Here is a 22,454-nt window from a genome sequence, read left to right on the forward strand (position 1 = left end):
ACACGTTTGAGACAAAGGCGTGGGCATGGTGTGTGCGTTTTTTGGAAAGATGGAGATGATCGTCAAAGCGTGTTAGCAGAGCAGCCGCAGGACACACACTCTGGGGTTGCCCCGAGCGGTCCAATCAAACAGGACCCCGGGCACAACGCGGACGCAAGCCGACCAGCCCAAGACCCCATGGCTTGGACGCCACCGACTCCCAGTGGTCTGCAATAGAGCGATGACCTTCTGATGCTCAGCGATCATCAACATCGTTGACCTCAGCCACATGAAAACCTTTGAAAATCTGATTGTTTCCTCCACGGGAAACCGAGGGATGATGCATGTACCCCCTCCCCCAAGGAATGGCAGCTAACCGCGGCGGTGCCGGAGCAAAACAGGCCACAGAGAGGGGAAACGGGTTCGAAACTCACCACCGTTCACACTTGAACCCGGGCTGCCCCGAGGGGTGGAGGGGGCATGGGGCTGAGGGCAGTAGGAGTGTGTCTCAGCTGCAGTCACCCCACACCCGTGGGTGCTCGTGCCCCCGAGGGCGACAAAGGAAAGAGCCGGCCGGTCGGTCGGGATCTGAGAGAGTGTCTCAGACATCTGCTTGTGTGTGTGAAGAGATTTCTTTGCAAGGATCATCGGCAGCCACTTCCAACATCCCCAGAGCCGTTCATGAACATCACCAAGCTGCAGGTTCAGGAGGGGATTAGCAAGAATGTCCCTTGAAAACCCAGTGTGTGTGTGTGTGTGTGTGTGTGTGTGTGTGCACGCGCGTGTGAGAGTGAAACACATAATGATATCTGCCGTGTTCTCCCACGCTGCTCAGAGGTGGGGTGAGGTGTGAGGGCAGGTAAACCGAGCCGCGCCCTCCTTGCTACTCCGATGGGTCACTAGGGGCCTGGCAGGGCGGCAGGGAGCGAGGGGAGCCTGGCACGCGCCCCTCATCACCGCCGGCACCGCTCAGAGGTACAGGTACCCGACCCAGTAGACCAAGTTGAAGAGCAGGAAGGACGTGGGGAAGAAGACGCGGGAGTAGGCGTCCAGCTCCGCGATGTCTATGTGGATGCGCCCTTTCCTCCAGGACCCGGATTTGCACTCCTCGTAGCAGCAGAAGAAACTCTGACAGTCCTTGCCGTCGAGACACTCGTAGACGCAGGTCTCCTCCAGTTCCTGCCAGTACAGGGCGTTGTTGAAGGTGACCATCGCGGGCGGAGGGGGCCGCACGTCCAGGAGGGAGTAGTTCTGCGGGGCGACAAGGACGGCACGACAGTCACCGAGAACAGGCAAGAGGAACCGAGCAACAGGCACGGGCCCCCCTCCCCCGCCTCGCTGCACTGGAGAGCTCAGTCTCTGAGGATTCAGTTTTTGCACATCGAATGCAAGAAACAGCTCGGTGCACGCCCGGCCGGTGTGGCCCTATGGCCCAGGAGGTCACAGTCGGCGCACATGCCCGGGTTGCGGGCTCGATCCCCAGTAGGGGGCGTGCAGCAAGCAGCCGATTGATGATTCTCTCTCTCATGGATGTTTCCATCCCTTTCTCCCTCTCCCTTCCTCTCTCTGAAATCAATTGAAAAAAATAATAATTGTAAGACAATGGAATCCTCGGTCTTAAAAAAAAAAGGATGAAATCTTACCATTTACAACAGCATGGATGGACCTAGAGCAGCGGTCACCAACCTTTCGGACCTCACGGACCCCTGGTTGGCGACCACTGACCTACAGGGTGTTATGCAAAGTGAAATAAGTCAGACAGAGAAAGACAAATGATTTCATTTATATTTGGAATCTAAAAAAAAAACACACACAAAACCACAAAATAAATGCACAAACAGAACAGAGAGAGACGGAGATACAGAGACCAGATTGATGGTTGCAAGGTGGGATGGGGTTTAGGGAGGCGGGTTGAAAAGGGGAAGGGATTAAGAAGTACAAATTGGTAGTTACAGAATAGTTACATGGGGATGTAAAGTACAGCTTGGCGAATATCGTCAATAATATTGTAATAACTATACATGCTGCCAGGTGGGTACTTAAATTATCAGAGGTTCACTTCATAAATTATATAATTGTCTAACCACTTTGCTATCCACCTGAAACTAATATAAAATGATACTTGAAGGTCAACTACATTTGAAAAATAAAAAAATTAAAAATAATATTCATGACAGAATAATAATATTATTCACAGAAGCTTGTTCATAAGTTTGAGTTCCAAAAACAGGAATATGGATGTTATGTACTAATCCCTGGGTAGAAAGATTATGATTCATTTTTTCCCTTTATTTTCCAAATTTTCTAAGTGGGATATATATTTTTTAAAAGTAAACACATTGCCGTAACCGGTTTGGCTCAGTGGATAGAGCATCGGCCCACAGACTGAAGGGTCCTGGGTTCGATTCTGGTCAAAGGCACATACCTGGGTTACAGGCTTGATCCCTGCTCCACTTGGGGTGCATGCGGGAGGCAACAATCGATGTGTCTCTCTCACAGAGATGTTTCACCCTCTGTCTCTCTCCCTTCCACTCTCTCTTAAAAAAAAAAAAAGGGAAAAATGTCCTTAGGTGAGGATGAACAACAACAAAAGTAAACACGTTTTTTTTTTTGTAAATACATTTCGAAGGGAGGATGTGCATTGTTCTTCAACACATAAGCAGTAACCTATCAGTCTATCTCACTTTAGTAAGAGTTGGCAGAAACATGTGCACCTGCAACGCTATACATACGGAGGGGGCCTGCAGGGTTATCCGCTCATGGATCCACCTTGAGGAGTCTGGACGCAATAACTGTGAGAGAAGCAGAAACAGTAATTACAAAACTGTTGTGAACATCTGCATCGTACATCCCCTCGTTCAGAACAGTTTTAAAAAAATATATCTTTATTGATTTCAAAAATGAAGGGAGAGGGAGAGAGACAGAAACATCAATGATGAAAGAGGATCATAGATCGGCTGCCTCCTGCACGCCCCACAGCGAGGATCGAGTCTGCAACCCGGGCATGTGCCCTGATCGGGAATCGAACTGTAACCTCCTGGTTCATAGGTCGATGCCTCAACCTATCACTGTGCAACACTGGCTGGGCTTACCAGCTTGTTGAGGTAGCTATTTATATCACGTTGCATAAGATCCTTAGGAATATAGATCATTTATCTCAAACTACCCTCCCACTGCCTTCCCCCCGCACCCCCCAAATCTCTGCTCCCGGAACGCACTGATGTTTTCTTCTTCACGATGGCTGGTTTCCTACAGCTGGAGTAGTAGTTGAGGGTGGCATACTCCATCAGAGCAGCGAAGACGAACAAGAAGCACACGGTCACGAAGAGGTCCATGGCTGTCACGTAGGACACGCGGGGCAGCGAGTTCCTGGCGATGGTGCTGAGCGTGGTCATGGTCAGCACCGTGGTGATGCCTGCATGGGGACAGGGCCCAGGGGTAAGAGGAGCCACGCTGGCATCCCTCCACCCCAACACCGTGTTTCATTTTTACTTGATTATTATTTTGTAAAATATTTGTATTGATTTCAGAGAGGAAGGGAGAGAGAGAGAGAGAGAAACATCCATGATGAGAGAGAATCATGAATCAGCTGCCTCCTGCACGCCCCACACCGGGGGATGGAGCCCGCAACCCGGGCATGTGCCCCGACCGAGAATCGAACGAACCGTGACCTCCTGGTTCATAGGTCAATGCTCAAGCCCTGGGCCACGCCAGCCGGGCCGTTGTGAGCTCTTTAAGGGCAAAGCCGTACCTTGCTCATCTCTGCTGGCTCCTCTGGCATTTAGACGCATGCTGTGCATAGAATGCAACTCATTTACAGATGGATGCGTTCATTAATAATACTGAGTGTTGGCCTGACCTGGGCTATTTCATGCACATGGGTCCACATTAATGATTTTTTTGACTTCCTAACCCCACCGTCACTGAAGGGACCCACGTGGAATTCTCCTGTCAGAAAGAATCATCTCCCTTGGCTCCGTTCTCGAACGTAAGCGCAGGTCAAGGAGCCCTCAGATGAGGTCAGTGACACGTGAGCTCTCCTTCGCGGAAAGTCTGTTTCTGAATCCTCTGCATTAAATGACGCGACACGGAGGAGAGAGAGAGAGAGAGAGAGAGAGAGAGAGAGAGAGAGAGAGAATCTGAAGCTCACCTAGTGCTGTTCTTGCTGGTGTGGCGTCTTTCTTGATCCAGAATGACACCCAGGACAGGACCACCGTCAGGATGCAGGGGATGTACGTCTGAATGGTGAAGTACCCCATCCGCCGGCTCAGCTCGAAGTAGATGGTCATGATGACGTAGTCCCCTGCAATAGACACGGTTCCCTGGTCAGGCCGCCTCCTCGGGTTCGGAAACCAAACGTTTAAAGCAGAGACCGTCCCGAAGGCTCCACTCTCGCGCGCGACCATGGACGCCTTCCCGTGCCCGTGTTTATGTGGTTTCTTCTCCTTCAGGACGCCGCGGCCCGTGGCAGCCATACTCAGGGTGGTTGACAGAAACTTCAATCTCGAGATCACTTCCCAAAAGCCATTTCAAATTGTAATAAGCAAATTAGCATTCCGGCACAAAGGAATCGGCATGATTAAACCCAAGCAATCAGAGAACACAAATATTTTCCTAAGTCAGTGGAATGCCAGGGGACATCGGTTCCCGGGGGAAATGTGACTGAATGATGGGTGATATTAAAAGCCTATTAATTTTTACATAAAATTTCAATAAAGAACAAAGCGGAAAAACAAACAGTAGACAGAAACACAAAAGAGAATAAATCACCCCGGCAGGAATACACACAGCCCCCAAGGAATATCCAAAAGAGCCGAATAACATATTGCCGGCTCCTGAGCCGAGTAAGATAAACAGAGGGACCATGCCCGCGCCCACGAGGCGCCGTTCTTCTCCGCAAATTCGGCAAAGCCGGCTCTTTCCCGACCCCAGGAGGACAGGCTCAGCGGCCCCCTCCCCTGACGCCGAGGTCTGCCCAATGACGGCGCCCCCTGTGGGGATGAGAGTGAGAGGGGCTGCCGGCCACGTCCCAGGACCTGACCCTGGACCTGCTGTTGTAGGGCAATGAACAGCTAGGCAAGTTCCCGGACAAGTGGAACAGGAAAACTGAGGCAGGGGAATTAAAGCCAAAAAGCCCTGGCCAGTGTGGCTCAGTGGATAGAGTGTTGGCCTGCGGACTGAAGGGTCCCAGGTTCCATACGGGTCAAGGACACATGCCCGGGTTGCAGGCTCAATCCCCAGTAGAGGGCGTGCAGGAGGCAGCCGATCCATGATTCTCTTTCATCATTGATGTTTCTCTCTCTCTCTCCCTCTCCCTTCCTCTCTGAAATCAATAAAAATAGGTATTTTTTTTAAAAACCAAAAAGCTTTGCAGGCCATACGTAGCAAGACCTTACCTTGAGAACAAAGGGTTAAAACCTCTCCTTCTCACAAGAGAATGCAGAGGGGGAAAGAGAGGGGGAGAGGAGGAGGAATCTGCAACTAGAAAATACATATATTTTTTTTAAAAATATGTTTTTATTGATTTCAGAGAGAGGAAGGCAGAGGGAGAGAGAGAGAGACAGAAACATAGATGATGAGACAGAATTACTGATCGGCTGCCTCTTGCACGCTCCCTACTGGGGATGGAGCTGGCAACCCGGGCCTGTGCCCTTGACCGGAATCGAACCGTGACCTCCTGGTCCATAGGTGGATGCTCAACCCCTGAGCCACACCGGCCGGGCGGACAATCATTTTGCTCCGAAGGAATAATTAATGAGATCTGATTTTAAAAGAGCAGACATAGTCAGATGTGATTGGCACCACAGAACCTCAATTTTCTTGGTGGATGAGCAGTTCATTCAACCGAGCAGTGTTTTTTCCCCCGCACCTCCTGTCTGCGTTAGAGGCGGTGACTCACAGGGGGTCTGAGCGATTCTTCGCTCAATCTTATGAGCAAAAAGACACTGCCACTATTTTTAAAGTCCTGACTCTAAAACCCAGACTGATGTATGACCCAGATCGCACTCAGGCAAAATATGACAGACAGCCAAGAAGACACCACTTTTAGAGCTCCTTCTACTGGAGCTATTTTAGACGTGCATTTCTCTTCGCACTCAAGACATAAATCTCACTTAGAGCGCCCTGGTGAGGCCTGTCACGTCGAATAAAATGCTAACAGCTGAGTGAGCGGACTATTTAACGCAGAAAGTCAACATGTAAATCCCACAATTCTCCCTCACAAGGAAGTACATGAAGGATATCATATATATATATGTGTGTGTGTGTGTGTGTGTGTGTGTGTATATATATATAGTTGTGTTAGTCCTTACCTGAGGATAGTTTTTCCATTGATTTAAAAAATATATTTGTTATTGATTTCAAAGAGGAAGGGAGAGGGAGAAACCTCAATGAGAATCATTGATCGGCTGCCTCCTGCACGCCCTCTACTGGGGATCGAGCCCGCAACCCGGGCATGTGCTCTGACCAGGAGTCGAACCGTGACCTGGTTCATGGCTGGACGCTCAACCACTGAGCCACACGGCCAGGTTCCATTGTGTTTTTTTTTCAGAGGGCCATACCTTTTCCTGTTTCTTCCTACCTGCAGATGTGGTCAGGACTTCCGTGGTGTTCCGGAGGCCCATGAAGTCAAACTGATAAAGCCGCCAGGACTTCTGGTTAGCCGTCTCAACGGAGTTCTTCCTCCACCTGTAGATCATTTCTTCTTTGGGGTAGCCATCTAAACACACGGAGCAAGTGTGAGCACACCGTAAGATGTGGGTTTTACAAAGCATCCCAGGCAAACGTGTCATTCTGACCACTTCACGTACTAAAATCTTAGGGTCTCCTTGCTCTCTGAATTTTCCTGAACACACAGACACCCCAAAAATGAATGGGCAAAGGCCACTGGCCTGGCCATCAGCTGTGTGGACACAGCACACAGGCGCTGTCTTGCTGTCTTATTTCTTTCCCCGCCGAGAGCCAAGCTGTCGTTGACCCCCAAGACGGGGGGGTCAGGGTCTCACCAGCTCCCAGACATGGAGAGCTAACTGTCTGCCCCAGACCCACCCATCACACCGTCCACTGTTCCCCAGAATGAGACCATCCAGGTCTCCGGGAAGACAGATTTATTTATCTTTTTAAAAAATAATAGATATATTTTTTTAAAAAATTGATTTCCGAGAGAGGAAGGGAGAGGCAGAGAGAGAGAGAAACAGCAATGATGAGGGAGAATCGTGGATCGGCTGCCTCCTGCACGCTCCACACTGGGGATCGAGCCCGCAACCCGGGCATGTGTCCTGACCAGGAATCGAACCGGCAACCTCCTGGTGCATGGGATGATGCTCAACCACTGAGCCAGCGGGGCTCAATCTACATTATTTTCAGATGTTCATTCAACTAACAGGTCTCTGTAGAGATCACCCCTGACCAATAGCAAGAACACACATTCTCCTTCAGGACAAAGAGTACCTCCCAGAACGAGCCATGTACTAGGACACACAGAACAAACCCCAAATAAAGTTAAAATTATGGAAACCACCCAAACTTATGTTCTCCAACCACACGGGAATGAAAGTAGAGACGAACAGAGACACAACGGGGGGAAATTCACCCACGTTCGGAAATGACACAGGACGCCGTTATGTAGGGAAAGGGCCTGGGGAGACACCGCAGGGCAGTGAGAATATCCCTGAGGCCGGAGCAGGAACACACCGTGGGTGTCATACATCAACACCAACCCCGGTAACACACCGCCCATAGGCCAGAAGGACAGAACGAGCGTGGGGGCCTCGTGAGCCCCAGGAAAAGAACAGTGAGCCAACAAGTGCCCTTTCGTGACAACCGCAGGCCGCCCGCGAGGAACGGAAGGTGCCCTTCCGCAAGCTGACCAGTGACATCTACCCAGGAAAACCCACGGCTCACATCGAGGCGGCGGTGAAAGACAGGAGGCTCTCATCCCGGGAACAAGACAGAGGTGTTGGTTCTCATCGCTTCTATTTAAAAATTAAACAGGAGGCCCTGGCCGGTGTGGCTCAGTGGATAGAGCGTCGGCCTATGGAATGAAGGGTCCCAGGTTCGATTCCGGTCAAGGGCACATGCCCAGGTTGCGGGCTGGATCCCCCCGTAGGGGGCGTGCAGGAGGCAGCCGATCCATGATCCCCTCTCATCATTGATGTTTCTCTCTCTCTCTCCCTCTCCCTTCCTCTCTGAAATCAATACAAATAATAATAATAACAAGAAAGATTCCGAGCAGTAACATTTCCAAGGGAAACCGCCTTGCACAGTTCATGCATGCAAACGGAATTTTCTAGAATTAACCAGGCACCTAAAAGATGCCTGGCGGAGGCTTTATTCAAATGAGTCCTTCTAAACGTGAACATTAATTAACAGAATGTATTCAGAAGCAAAATAGGAATATGAGAAAAAAAATTGGCATCTCATTCTTCCCACCAGCAAAAAAAAAAAAAAAATAGTGGTGGGGAAAGATTGAAAAGAGGACATCTTTATTTAGGCGTACGTGCAAAATTATAGCATCGGAGGAAGAAATAACTCTATTCTGCCGGCAGCTGGGGACGCACAGCCCCACTCCCTCAGGGCTTCTCTCTGTCTGAAACCAGCCACGACGTACGTTCCGATCCGAATGCATTTTTTTAAGATAAGGACCCAATTATGTAGAAGAGTTAAACACGCACTTAAGTCAATCTGCCGAAATGTGATTTACACCCAGACCACAACTTGGAAGATAAGGCTGTGGCTCTGCTCCGCTGTGGCTCTGCTCCGTTGAGCATGGGGGCTTTGGGGGGGGGGGGTCGGGGGGTGCTCATTTCTGCTGCTGCTCACACGCGTTAAGCGCTCTCTCTTTTACAAAAGCACAACTTCCCCATAGCGGAGCGTCCCTCCCAGGAACTGGAAACCCTCTGTGGCCAGCTCTGCACAGCAGTGAAGTGGACTGACCGTCCCCCAACGGACACGGTTCCGCTGGGTCAAGGTCTTCCCCGGTAATTTTTGCCTTGATCGTGAACAACGCAGAGATGTGAAAGACGAACATAGGATGCCGCGGCAGACTTACTGATTACCGCACAGACAATGCTTTATCTTTTATTATTTTAAAAGTGTTATCAATTGAGAGAGAGGGAGAGAGGGAGAGAGAGAGAGAGGAGGGAGGAAGAGAGAGAAACATCGATGGGTTGCTTCCCACACAGACCCTGACTGGGGATCGAACCCGAAACCTGGGCATGAGCCCTGACCAGGAATCGAACCCTTTTGGTGCATGAGATGATGATCCAAGCAACCAAGCCACACCAGCCTGGGCCTCAGTGACGATACTTTTATTTTTTATCACTTTATTTCTCGCCACTGCCCCCACAAGCGGGAAGCCTGGGATGTGTCCATGGGCCGCGAGTCTAGCCTTGCCTCCGAGCCTCAGAGCCCAACCTGTGAGCCTCAGAGAGCCAAGCCGCACCCCCAAGAGCGGAGCTGAGCCCACTCCGAAGGGCTGAGCCTCGCCCGGAAGAGCCAAGCGTGACCCCAAAGGGCCGAGCTTAACCCTAAGAGCTGAAGCTGGTCCCAAAGGCATGACCCTCGTTCCGAAGAGCCAGCCTAGACCCTAGGGGCCAGCCTAGCCCGGAAGAGTCAAGCCAAGACCCTCAGAGGTGAACCTAGTCCCTAAGATCAAACTCAGTCCCAAAGTGACAATCCTTTTTTATTTGTTTTTTTAAAAAAAAATATTTTTATTGATTTCAGAAAAGAAGAGAGAAAGAGAGAGAGATAGAAACATCCATGATGAGAGCGAATCACCGAACCGCTGCCTCCCGCACGCCTCCTACTGGGATCGTGCCCGCAACCCGGCCATGTGCCCTGATGGGGAATCGGACTGTGACCTCCGGGTTCATAGGTCGCCGCTCAACCACTGAGCCACACCAGCCGGGCTCACTGACAATACTTTAAACCCGAATTATTGCAACGGCAAATTTCCTGTAAGTGTACATTATTATGTGCTAAACATTGTTTAAATAAATGAATTATGATTTATCATCTATTTATCGCCTCATTTGCTGTTTTCTCCCAAGGAATTTAGGCATCTTTTCACTCTGTTTGGCTGCCGGGACTCGAACGGAATAAATTATACAAAAACAAATTTAGATAAAACATTAACAATAACTGGGCAATGAATGACACTCATTTCCACAGTGACTTGCAATAAACAGAAAAGCAAAGAATGATTATCCTACTGTGAGATTATTGTTCAAAATGCAAATCATATCATTTGTAACTGGACATGCCCAGATTGAATTGAGAATAGCAAATAGTGAAAAAAACAACAAACTTTAATTTTTACTTCCATATTTTATTGATTTTTTTTAGAGGAAGGGAGAGGGGGAGCGAGAGATAGAAACATCAATGATGAGAGAGAATCACTGATCGGCTGCCTCCTGCACGGCCCCTACCTCCTACAGCCCGCAACCCGGGCCTGTGCCCTGACCGGGAATCGAACCGCGACCTCCTGGTTCATTGGGTGATGCTCAACCACTGAGCCACACTGGCTGGGCTGTGGGTTATTTTTTTTTTAAAGTCCTTTGAGGAGTTCACTCCATGATCTCCTAAATTCCGTCTTCTCGGCTGAGAAGTTAGCTCTGGCTCTCAACCCAATGACTGCCCTTGTGAAGAAAATGAGTGTTTTTGCTCCAGGGGTTTTTAAGATGTTTTTCCGTTTTCGTCTGATTTTCAGCTGATTACCTTGATGTGCTTCAAGTGTTGTTGTTTTTTTTTAAAAAATCACTTTCTTATTCATCCCGACTGGAGTTCACGTGGGTTTTTTGAATTTTTGATTGGAGGTCTCTCATCAGCTTTACATTTTCCTTCGCTCTTAGGGCTTCCGATTTTAGCTGTCTCATTTCCTTCCTCGTCTGTCCCGGCTCCAATTATACACGTGCTGGGCTCTTTCCCCGCACGGCGCAGTCTGCGCTTCTGCTTAGGTATCACCCCTCGCTGTCCTTCATCTTCGCAGTGTTTCATGTCGGTTGTTTTATTCTGACCTGCCTTCTAGTTTACGACGATCTCTTTAGGGCTCTTAAATGCCCGTTACGAAGCATCCTTTTCTCTTTTAGAATTTGTTTTCTCTTTCTTGTTTGCGGCCCACTGTTGGGTTTCTATAGCTTATATTGTAATGATGCCGCCGTGACCGGGAGAGCTCCTGGCTGGCTGCTGGAGAAGTGCGTTCCCTAAACCCCCCGTGGAGTCTATTTTCGGCTTCCCTCTTGTTTGCCGTTTCTTACGTGTCTCTCCTTCTGTGCCTGCTCATCTTTCATTGACTCCAAGTTCTTGAGCATGAAAATCTGTAAACATCTTTGGAGTCCCGAGAGGAGTACTTGCATAGGGATTGACAGTGCGTTCTGCAAACAGCTGGGAGCAGCACAGCCATCCCAGCTTTTTAAAAATATATATATATATATATTTTATTGATTGATTGAGATGGAGAGAGAGAGAGAGAGAGAGAGAGAGAGAGAGAAACATTAATGACGAGAATCACTGACCGGCTGCCTCCTACACGCCCCCTACTGGGGATCGAGCCAGCAACCATGGCATGGGCCCTGACCGGGAATCGAACCGTGACCTCCTAGTTCATTGGGCAGCGCTCAACCACTGAGCTACACTGGCCGGGTTGTTGGGTGTTTTTTAAAAGTATTTTGAGGCGTTTACTCCATGATCTCCTAAATTCCAACAGTGGGCTGGAAACAAGAAAGAGACAGTAAATTCTAAACAAAAGAAAGCCCTAGCCAGTTTGGCTCAGTGGATAGAGCGTCAGCCTGCAGACCGAAGGGTCCTGGGTTTGATTCGGGTCAGGGGTACACACCCGGGTTGGGGGCTTGATCCCCAGTAGGGAGCATGCTCGCACTGGGTCTTAATAAAACAGAGAGAGAGAGAGAGAGAAATGAAAATCAGTCCCTATCTAATATTCTGGTATTATTTTGGCAATTGCTTTTTTCCTAAAATAAGATTCGAGCCCAATAACAGTGACACATCTCCTATAAAATGCACACAGATAGAAGTCTGAAGCCGAGTTAATATCTGAATATAATTTTGTGCAATATTGTAGGTCGTTATTGGCTTAATAAAACATAACTAAGGCAATTAAAGCTGAACAGTGTGGGCTTGAAACCCATAAAGGCTCGCACGGCAGGGCTGTTTACGGAGACTCTTTTCGCTGTGTGTGTGTTTTTAAAGAGCCGGAATATTCCTTCGCTCTCACCCAATCCCAGTGACTTCCCGTTATTACACTTCATTTTCCCCACCACATGTTTTTGTGCCAGTCTTTTAAGAAAGCAACGTCATACTTTGAGATACGTAGCATGATTTGCTCTTTCTAAATAGACCGTAAGATATCTATATTTGTGAAATGAGTCCCGGCCGGTATGGCTCAGTGGTTGAGCGTCGACCTATGAACCAGGAGGTTCGATTCCCGGTCAGGGCACCTGCCCGGGTTGCAGGCTCGATCCCCAGTAGGGGGCGTGCAGGAGGCAGCCGACCCATGATTCTCTCTCATCATTGATGTTTCTCTCTCTCTCTCTCTCCCTCTCTCTCTCTTTCTCCTCTCCCCCCTCCCTGCCTCCCTCTCTCTGAAGTCAATACAAATAGATTGAAGAACGTATCTGTGAGACAATACATTCACGGTCATGGGCTTTATCGAGCTGAGATTTGCAAAACAGATCATTTCCCTCGGGTTCTTTCCCTTTTCCTCGCAAAGACGCCGGCTGGCAGGAGAGAACGGAAGGGGAGTGGAACCCGCAGACACAAGTTGCCCCGATGGCCTGCCTGGGGCAGCCACAGGCAACCAGCCTGGGACAGCAGGCACCGTGAACTGTCCACGGTGCTCGCACCGCACTCTTGTTCTCAGCTCCCACCAACATCCTTACCACCAACTATAAGAAAGGATGTCATCGTAGCCAAAGGGTAAGATTCCTCTTTCCCGAAAGGAATTTACGTTCATCTTCTTCCCTCGGCTAAAAGAGATTGCTGTTCCATTCACCACCGGGGAATTGCAGACCTATTTTTTTTAAATATGTTTTTTTATTGATTTTTTTTTTTTAGAGAGAGAAAGGAAGGGAGAGAGAGAAACATCCATGATGAGAGAGAATCATGGGTCGGCTGCCTCCTGCACGCCCCACACTGGGGATCGAGCCCACAACCCCGGGCACGTGCCCCGACCCGGACACCAAACAGTGACCTCCTGGTGACGTTCAACCTCGGAGCCACGCCGGCAGAGCTGTTTTATTACATCTTTAATCATGGGAACAGATCCCCAATGTTCGTTTCCTCGGTTTCAAAGGCGAGTTTATATTATTACAGTGCCCCGGAGCTGGCATGTAATTGCATTGTTTATCCTGGCTTTTGTTTTGTATTGACTTTGATGATTTGCAAACATAAATAACTAAATAAAATATATCTCTCCTCATTAAGTTTTAATTACAGGCCGCGGTAGAAAAATAGTAAAATCTGATTATAACTGAACAAACCACACCCCCCAAAAAATAAAAGTTAAAAACAAGGCCCAGTGGGAGGTCTAACGGTGACAACAGATACTTTTATTTTTGATTATGAAGCATTTTAAACCAGGCAGCTCTTGCCCGGCCGGCGTGGCTCGGTGGTTGAGTGTCGACCTATGAACCAGGAGGTCACAGGTTCGATTCCCGGTCAGGGCACATGCCCGGGTTGTGGGCTCCATCCCTAGTAGGGAGCGTACAGGAGGCAGCTGATCCATGATTCTCTCTCATCACTGATGTTTCTATCTCTCTCTCACTCTCCCTTCCTCTCTGAAACCAATAAAAATATGTAAAAAAACAAAAAATGAGAGAGAAAAACAAAAGCCTTCGCCTGGGGATTGCATGTCATGACCCCTGACACGAGTTTGAGGTGGAAGAAATACTTTTTTATGCAGTACTTTTCTTTTTCCCTCATTCTTTTTTTTTAGTGAATCCTTACCCGAGGATATTTTTTCCATTGCTTTTTTTATTTTATTGATTTTTTAGAAAGACTGTTGTTCTACCCACTTATGCATTCCTTGGTTGATCCTTGCATGGGCCTTGACCAGGGATCGAACCCACCACCTTGGGGTATCGGGGACGATAATTCTAACCACCTGAGCTACCAGGCCAGGGCTCCATTGCTTTTTAGAGAGAGTGCAAAGGATGGAGGGGGTAGAGAGAGAGAGAGAGAGAGAGAAAAGCATCGATGTGACAGACACACCGATGGGTTGCCTCCTGCACGCACCCCAACAAGGGCCGGGGATCGAACCTGCAACCCAGGTAACGTGCCTTTGATCGGAATCGAACCCACGACCCTTTGATGCACGGGCCGACACTAACCACTGATCACCACCGGCCAGGGCTCAGATTCTTTAGATGGTCGCCAGTGTGCCGTTCATCACACACTGTTTTCCCGTCTGGACTTCGGGGAACCCTGCAGGGGTCACGAGATAAGAAGCTCGATCTCGAGGCAAACCCGCGAGCTCAGCCGGGCACCCTGAGGGCGTGCTGCTTCTGTGGCCCCTGAGGATCGGCTGTGGCTTTGTTCCCACCCCCCCTTCTCTCCGCACTCCCTCTCCCATTTCCACTGACCTTGATTTTCGGGGAACAGCATTTCCTAGAGCTGGGGAGAAAGTCCCTGCAACAGAGCGGCTCCCAGAAAGGATTTAGAAAGAATCTAAAAATCTTCTTCCACAATCAACCTTGCATCCAGGGTGCTGAAGGGCAAAACTTTTCTCAGGAAAATAGCATTTTTACGAATAACTGGCAAATGACGGTGATTTTCATACTTGGGTGTTGGGTAGGCATTTTCTTGGAAGTGAATGAGATCTGTCACTCCTAGGAAATTACTGACAGTGTGTATCTGTGGCCAAGACTAACATTTGCTATTTCAGGTGGAAATTAACATTTTAGAAAGCGTGTGTCACCCTCATGAGCTTAATCATCTCCGAATTCTCGGCATACTGTTCGAGTGAGGTGGGTGAAAATATTAACCAACATTGTCTCAGAGTTACTGGGAAACATCTGGGTGATCGGCGTAAGTCTGCGAACCAATATTTTCCAAGGACCCAACGCACGATACAAAACCATGCCTGGGTGGCCCTAGCTGGTTGGGCTCAGTGGATAGCGCGTCAGCCTGAAGACTGAAGGGTCCCGGCCTGGATTCCTGGGCTGGATTCATAGGGGGCGTACAGGTGGCAGCCGATCCATGATTCTCTCTCATCATTCATGTTTCTCTCTCTCCCTCCCTCGCTTCCTTCCTCTCTGAAATCAATAAAAAATAATAATGAAAATAAAATAAAATGAAAGAGTTAGAGGGACACTTCCTCGTGTTAAAAAAAAAAAAAGAAGAAGAGCCCTGACCGGTTTGGCTCAGTGGATAGAGCGTCGGCCTGCAGACTGAAGGGTCCCGGGTTCGATTCCGGTCAAGGGCATGTACCTTGGTTGCGGGCACATCCCCAGTTAGGGCGTGTGCAGGAGGCAGCTGATCGATGTTTCTCTCTCATCGATGTTTCTAACTCTCTATCCCTCTCCCTTCCTCTCTGTAAAAAATCAATAAAATATATTTTAAAAAAGAAGAAATATACTTTTTACCCCGGCATGGTTTTTATTTGTTTGTTTTAATATTTTTTTTATTGATTTCAGAAAGAGAGAGGAAGAGAGAGATAGAAACATCCATGATGAGAGAGAATCATGGACCGGCTGCCTCCTGCACACCCCACACTGGAGATGGAGTCTGAAACCCAGGGAATGTGTCCTGACGGGAATCAAACCGTGACCTCCTGGTTCATAGGTCGATGCTCAACCACGGAGCCACGCCGGCCGGGCTAAAAGCTGCATTTCAGAGGAACGAAGAGCTGAATGGGGAAGCCCAGTGGGAGATGGGGTTTATGTCGGAGTGTCTCACCAGGAGAGTGAGAATCACAGACAGAACTGCTAGGAGGTCAGCTCTGGCCGCTCCCCACAAAACTCCCAGCTCCCGAGCAAAGAACATTTTGTTTTCCAATTAATTGTTCCCAGAAGTCGAACCTGAATTATTATTTACGGTACAACCAGAAAATTCCGCGTCTAGCATACTTTCTTTTTTAAAAAATACTTTTATTGATTTCAGAGAGGAAGGGAGAGGGATTGAGAGAGAGAAACATCCATGATGAGAGAGAATCATGGATCGGCCGCCTCCTGCACGCCCCACACTGGGGATCGAGCCCGCAACCCGGGCCTGTGCCCTGACCGGGAATGGAGGCGAGACCTCCTGGTTCATAGGTCAACGCTCAGCCACGGAGCCACGCCGGCCGGGCCAGATTTGTCTTTCATTGTTGAGTAGGACCCTTCCCCGTGGGCGGGAGACAGCCCCCTCGCAGGGTCCATCACCAGTTCTCTCCCAGCGCAGATCTGAGAGGCGGGGCCCGAGGAGAAGGCAGCTGACCAGAGACACCAGCCGAGACGGACACATCCCTGTCCACGCCGGACCCCCACGCGCCCCGGGCTTCCTGGCCCAGCACAATGGAGCCACACTGCCCTCTGGTAATTACCAGCTCTGCTCGCTCCCGCTCGGAGGCTAATGATATATAATTAAAACCATATATTTGGCCTTTGTCCCTTTTCTGGCGCAGAGCCCTGAAAACCCTGGGTTGTGACCAGGGCCGGCATCAAAGCCTTTTGTTATGCGAAGGAGGGAGCTTTGGGAAAGAGAGCAGGGATGGGGGCTGGTTGCCAAGGGAACCAGGCCGGCGAGGGGAAGGTCGGGACTTGAGTTCCATCCCCGTGACCCCCGGAGAGAAGAAAGGGGCTGGAGGTTGAACCAGCCACCAAAGGCCAACGATTTTTTTTTAATTATTATTTTTTGGCCAGGAAACCCTTTTCTTTTCAATTTTTTAAAATATTTTTTTTTATTGATTTCAGAGAGGAAGGGAGGGGGGAGAGAGAGGAACATCAAAGAGAGAATCATGGATCGGCTGCCTCCTGCACGCCCCACACTGGGGATGGAGCCCATAACCCGGGCATGTGCCCTGACCGGGACTCGAACCCGGGACCCTTTAGTCCACAGGCCAAGCCAGCCGGGTGCGAAGGCCAGGGGTTCAGTCAGCCGTGTCTACCTCGGAACCCTCCTCAGAACACCCACAGGACCAGGTTCTGGGACAGCCTCCGGATCGGTGACCACGCACAGGGGCCGGGCCGCGGCGGCCGGAGAGGACATGAGTTGTGTGTAATTCCAAATAACATGCAAAACAGCCCATTGGCATAAGGGTGTTTGGTCAAAACAAAACAGAACAAAACTGCCCACCCACGTCCAAACCCGTCACTACTCTGAGGAAAGGTTACGTTGCACACGGCTGCGCCGAGGCACCTATTTTGCGACGGGGGGTCCAATGGAATGAAGTCTGGGGCGGAGACACCCCAGTGGCCAAAACCAGACAGTCGTCTGCTCTGTCTGGCTGCACGGTGACGCTGTGACGCATCACGTGACCGTCGCCAGACGCTCAGACGGGGAGGCGTTCCTTCGCGGGCTCCGGGCCCGGGGGGTACTCACAGCTGGAGAAGATCAGCGGGCAGGAGTGCTCGTCCATGGGGAAGTGGTGCAGCTGCAGCTGGCACTCGGCATTGATGGTGAGCCTGCGGGGAGCCAAGGTCACGGTCAAGGTCAGCCAGCCAGAACCCAGCAAAGTCACAGTGTGTGTGGTGGGGGGGGGACAGGGCGGGGCCGGAGGGCAGGGGAGGGGCAGGCAGCACCTGTGACTTGCTCCAGGTGGTGGCACCATCCATTCAGTGGCATCATGGGGTTGTCCTGGGGGTGTGTCATTTTGTATTGCTTTTTTAAAATATATATATTTTTATTGATTTCAGAGAGGAAGGGAGAGAGAGCGAGAGAGAGACATCAATGATGGGAGAGAATCATGGATCGGCTGCCCCCTGCACACCCCCTACTGGGGATCGAGCCTGCAACCCGGGCCTGTGCCCTTGACGGGAATCGAACCCGGGACCCTTCAGTCTGCAGGCCGACGCTCTATCTACTGAGCCCAACCAGAGAGGGCGGTGTAGTGTCATTTTGTATTGCTTTTTTTAAAAAATGTTTTTATTGCCCGGACCCTGTGGCTCAGTGGTTGGGCGTCCACCTATGAACCAGGAGGTCACGGTTCAATTTCTGATCAGGGCACGGGCCTGGATTGCGGGCTTGATCCCCAGTAGGGGGCGTGCAGGAGGCAGCCCATCCATGATTCTCTCTCATCACTGACATTTCTCCCTCTCCCTTCCTCTCTCTGAAGAAATAAAACAAAGAGCCCTGGCTGGGTGGTTAGAGAGCTGGTCAGAGGGACACGAGTTTGATTCCTGGTCACAGGCATGAGCTTCGGTTGCAGGTTCCGCAGCCCCATGCAGGAGGTAACTAACCAATGTGTCTCTCTCACATCGATGTTTCTCTCTCTCTCTCTCTCTCTCTCTCTCTCCCTCTTCCTTTCACTCCCTTTAAAAAACAATGGGAAAATATCTTTGGGAGAAATATCCTCGGTGAGCACTGACCAAAAAGAGAGAGAGAAAAAGAGAGAGAGAGAGAGAGGCAGCAGGTGCAGCGAAGGTGTGAGGGGGAGTCTGGGAGAGCAGGGTGAGGCCTGGGGTTCAGGGAGGGGCAGGTCCCGTCCCCTCCTCATGCCCGGGGAGCAGGAAGGCTGGCTCAGGTGCGGGCATGGCTGGGGCAGGTTGCAGCGTGCGTCCGACCAGACTTCTCTGACGCCGGCTTCTCTCGCCCGCAACCAGGTTTCTGGGGGGCCCCACCCGGCCCCCGGGAGCTCGCGTGGCGGGGCAGCCAGGTTTCCAGGAGGGATGCGTCGGGGAACGCCCTCCGGCTGTTTCACCCCCACCCCCACCCCCGCCTTGTGGTCTCGAGTTTGTTAATTTGCTCTAATTACATGTGTTAATTAGTGCGCCAAGACATCTTCCCGTTCCCGGCTAAGTGGACCCGCGGGTTAAATAGATTAACGCTCATTTCCACGGCCCACTTCCAGCAGAAACGCATTCTGATGAAGAACGCGCTTCATTCATGGCCTACAATGTGCGTGCCTTTCTTTTATTTTTTTAAGGATGATGTTTTATTAAAATAGGGACCCGGGTCCCCCACCGCCAGGGCCCCCTCCCGGCGTCTCGCCTCAGCGTGTAGAGGATCTTGCCGTCGTTCCAGATGCGCAGCAGCTGGTTGGGGGTGGTGATCCAGTGGGCCTCGGCCGTCTTGGAGTTGCGGAAGATGGTGTCGGGGATCCAGATGAGCCCCACCATGTTGCTGTTGAGGGTCAGGATCTTCATGGTGCTGTTGAAGCGGAGGCGGCTGTCCGTCCAGGTCTGCGCAAAAAATATGTCGATCTGGTACTCCTGCAACAGAGCGAGGGGAGGGGCGGTGGTTCCGTTAGTGGGTTTCCTCTTTTTAAAAAAATTCATATACTTTTTTCTTGATTTCAGAGAGGAAGGGAGAGGGAGAGGGAGAGAGAAACATCCACGATGAGAGAGAATCATGGATCGCTGCCTCCCGCACGCCTCCTACTGGGGATCAAACCCGCAACCCGGGCATGTGCCCTGACCGGTAATATAACCGTGACCTCCTGGTTCATAGGTCAACGCTCAACCATTGGGCCACACCAGCTGGACCATAGAATCATTTTTTATGGGGTCATTTTCTCTTCTTTTTGTTTCTTTTCTTTTCTTTTCTTTTTGGTTAATCCTCACCCAAGGATATTTTTCCATTGATTTCTTAGAGAGAGAGAAAGAGAGGGAAAAGGCAGAAATATTGATTGGTCGCCTCCTGCATGAGCCCCGACCGAACTGGCTAGGGCTACAGTAATGTTTTAGGGGTCATTTTCTTGACCACTGTCCTTTCGGCAGCCTACCCAGCACTTTTTAAAAATCTTTTAAGTTCTCTTTGGTGGACTCCAGCCAGAAGCGTGGGGCTCTATCCCACACGCTCCTGTCCTCGGCCCGGGGAGGGGGGACGGGGGGAGGAGCATATGGGCTTCTGCTCCTGGAACACAGCGCCCGCGAATAAAGAAGGTGCCCGGCCGGTGGCTCCGTGGTCAGAACATCGGCCTTCGCACCAAAGGGTCCCGGCCGAGGCACTGCCTGGGCTGCAGGTCCAATCCCCAGTCGGGAGTGCTTGCGGGAGGCAACCGATGGATGCGTCTCTCACACATCGATGTTCCTCTCTCTCTCTCTCCCTCTCCTCCCCCCCCCCATTTCTCCCTCCCTCCCACTCTCTCTAAAAAATCAATGGAAAAAATAGCCTCGGTTGAGGATGAACAACAAAAAATAAAATGGAAAGGAAGCTGCCCCTCCCTCCAGAATGTGGTTCTTCTGGATTCCAGAAGCTTCTACGGCCATCCCGTGAGTGGGATTTCCCGCGGACTCGGATGTGAAACAGGAAGAAGCCCGGACGGAGGGCTGGTGTGGGAGCTGCCTACAGGGTGGGGGAAAAGCACTGGGGTTCCCCGGGCTCCCCAAGAAGGGGGCCTGGTCAAACCTGCACATTCGGGGGTTGGAGGGAAAGTGCGGGAAGGTGCGTGGCGGTAGCGGCTGAATAAACGGGGGCGTGAGGGAGGGCACGCGTCCTCGCACACTGAGCGTGAACACCCTGACGGGCCTCCGCTCCCCCATCTCCCCCTCCAGCAGGCACCCCAGCAGGCCACGCCGTGGCTACCTCAGCGACACCTGTGCTTCCCGCCTGTTCCGGCCACGCCCCCCGAGCACCTCCAACAGCCTGGTGCCCCTCCCCCACCCCCTCGGAGACACAGAATTCTTCTTACTCACAAAGTGAGCTCCTGTTCACGTGGAGGAAGCCTCAGAGGCCATGAACTCGGTCTAAACAAGCTGCCAAAGAACATGGCGTCCACGAGAGAGAAAAACAAAAGGACAGAGGACAGTGGACGGACTGAGGAAGGACTCACTAAGGAATTGTTTAAAAAATAATAATAATGTGAAGGGAGATGAAAGAACAGCCAATAAAGTTCCAAACATATAACAGAGAACCGAGAGGCATAAACACGTCACCATATATATGCACAGACTGTCTACGCGGCCCCTAGAGCCCTAAGAAATGCAAAACAGTCACTGTGAATGACACATTCTCGAATGGCCCCCCTTAAACATCAGACTGCCCCCCGGGGGCGTGTGCCCCACGCTGGGAACCCCTGAGGCACACCGCTCTCCTGCTTGTCAGCTCTCTGCTGTGCAGCATTGCAACCCCAGGCAGACTTCCCTCCGCGCGTGCGGGATCTCATTCTGCGCAGCCATGACCCCTGGCCTGAGCTAGGGACACCCCAAGGCTCAGCGGTGACCTCGCTCCCACCCTCTCCTTTGCTTGGGACCCCAGAGGGGCTCTGTGCCAGGCGATGCATCAGCCTGGAAGGGGTGTCAGGTGGAGAACTGAGGTTTCGTTCGAAAAACCGGGGACATTTCTTTCCACGAGCAACTTGGCCGAGAACCTAACTGCTGGCGGTGGGAGACGCTCGAGAACTGAGGTTTGACTGTGTTTCTGCGTCTCATGCTCCAAGCCCTCAGTTCAGGAGGTTTCTGTATTTCTACTCCTCAAAGTTATGGGCCGGCCCTGGCTTGTAAAGCTCAGTGGATAGCGCGTCGGCCTGCGGACCGAAGGGTCCCGGGTCCAATCCCAGTCGGGGGCACATGCCCAGGTTGCGGGCTCCATCTCCAGCAGGGGGCGTGCAGGAGGCAGCTGGCGGATGATCCTCTCTCATCGTTGATGTTTCTGTCTCTCTCCCCCTCTCCCTTCCTCTCTCTGAAATCAATAAAATTATACTTAAATAAGTAAAATAACGAACGGATATCAACATTATAATGGGGGGGGGGCGGCGTCATCTACCCATAGCGGGAGATGGTCCCCCTGTTGCTATGGAAACAGTCCTGCTTTACCTTCCCTTTGTCCCTGGTCTGAAAGCACTTCTGTTTGCGGCTGTGACAGAGGAGTCTGCATCCTGGTCGCTATAGTAACGGCCTGCAGGCCTGCTCCCCCATCCCCGCTCCTCTCCCATCTCTGCACACCAGGACGCAGTCCCGATTCCAGGTGACAGACTCGATCATGATCGAGGAGATAATTAGGGTTGGGCACCTGCTCTGATCCCGGGGGGCACAGGCCTCAGCCTTGGGGGTGCCAGCTACCTGGAGGCACCATGCACCCCCCTCCCTCTCTCTCTCTCTCTCTCTCTCTCTCTCTCTCTCCCTCTCTCTCTCACACACACACACACGTGGTCTAATCCACAGCCAAACTCATCAGGCATGAAGGAGGACAGCACAAAACAAGAGTATAGGCCGGTCCCCCGGGGACGGCCGTCCCAGGAGCGCGTAGGCCCGTAGGGAGGCCACGCTTCCCACTCTGCCCCGAACGCACACGGGTTTGCTTCTCAGTTCGCCTGAAAGGAACTCAAGCGCTTCTGGACCACGTTCAGAAAATCACGGAGGGACGAGGCACGGGTGTGCCGGAGA

At 51.1% G+C, this 22,454-nt stretch overlaps 1 protein-coding gene across 1 annotated transcript; it reads right to left on the bottom strand.

Moving 5' to 3' along the window:
• Positions 1 to 948: 948 nt before the first annotated feature.
• GABRG3 (gamma-aminobutyric acid type A receptor gamma3 subunit) lies at positions 949 to 22,052 on the bottom strand. The gene is made up of 8 exons (XM_006108206.3): positions 22,014 to 22,052; positions 19,120 to 19,340; positions 17,512 to 17,594; positions 6,560 to 6,697; positions 4,130 to 4,282; positions 3,198 to 3,394; positions 2,712 to 2,771; positions 949 to 1,230 (listed from the first exon to the last, which is right to left on the bottom strand). The coding sequence occupies exons 1-8, from the start codon at positions 22,050 to 22,052 to the stop codon at positions 949 to 951; spliced, it is 1,173 nt and encodes a 390-aa protein (XP_006108268.2).
• Positions 22,053 to 22,454: the final 402 nt, after the last annotated feature.

This window comes from Myotis lucifugus, unplaced genomic scaffold (genome assembly GCF_000147115.1).
Source record: "Myotis lucifugus unplaced genomic scaffold, Myoluc2.0 scaffold_1897, whole genome shotgun sequence".
NCBI lineage: Eukaryota > Metazoa > Chordata > Mammalia > Chiroptera > Vespertilionidae > Myotis > Myotis lucifugus.

Coding starts and splice junctions, on each gene's coding strand:
- GABRG3 (XM_006108206.3), bottom strand. CDS start 22,052: ATGATCGAGTCTGTCACCTGGAATCGGGACTGCGTCCTG. Junction 4,283..6,559: donor AGTCCTGACCACATCTGCAG/GTAGGAAGAAAC, acceptor TGTCTATTGCAG/GGGACTACGTCATCATGACC. Junction 3,395..4,129: donor ACCAGCAAGAACAGCACTAG/GTGAGCTTCAGA, acceptor GTCCCCATGCAG/GCATCACCACGGTGCTGACC.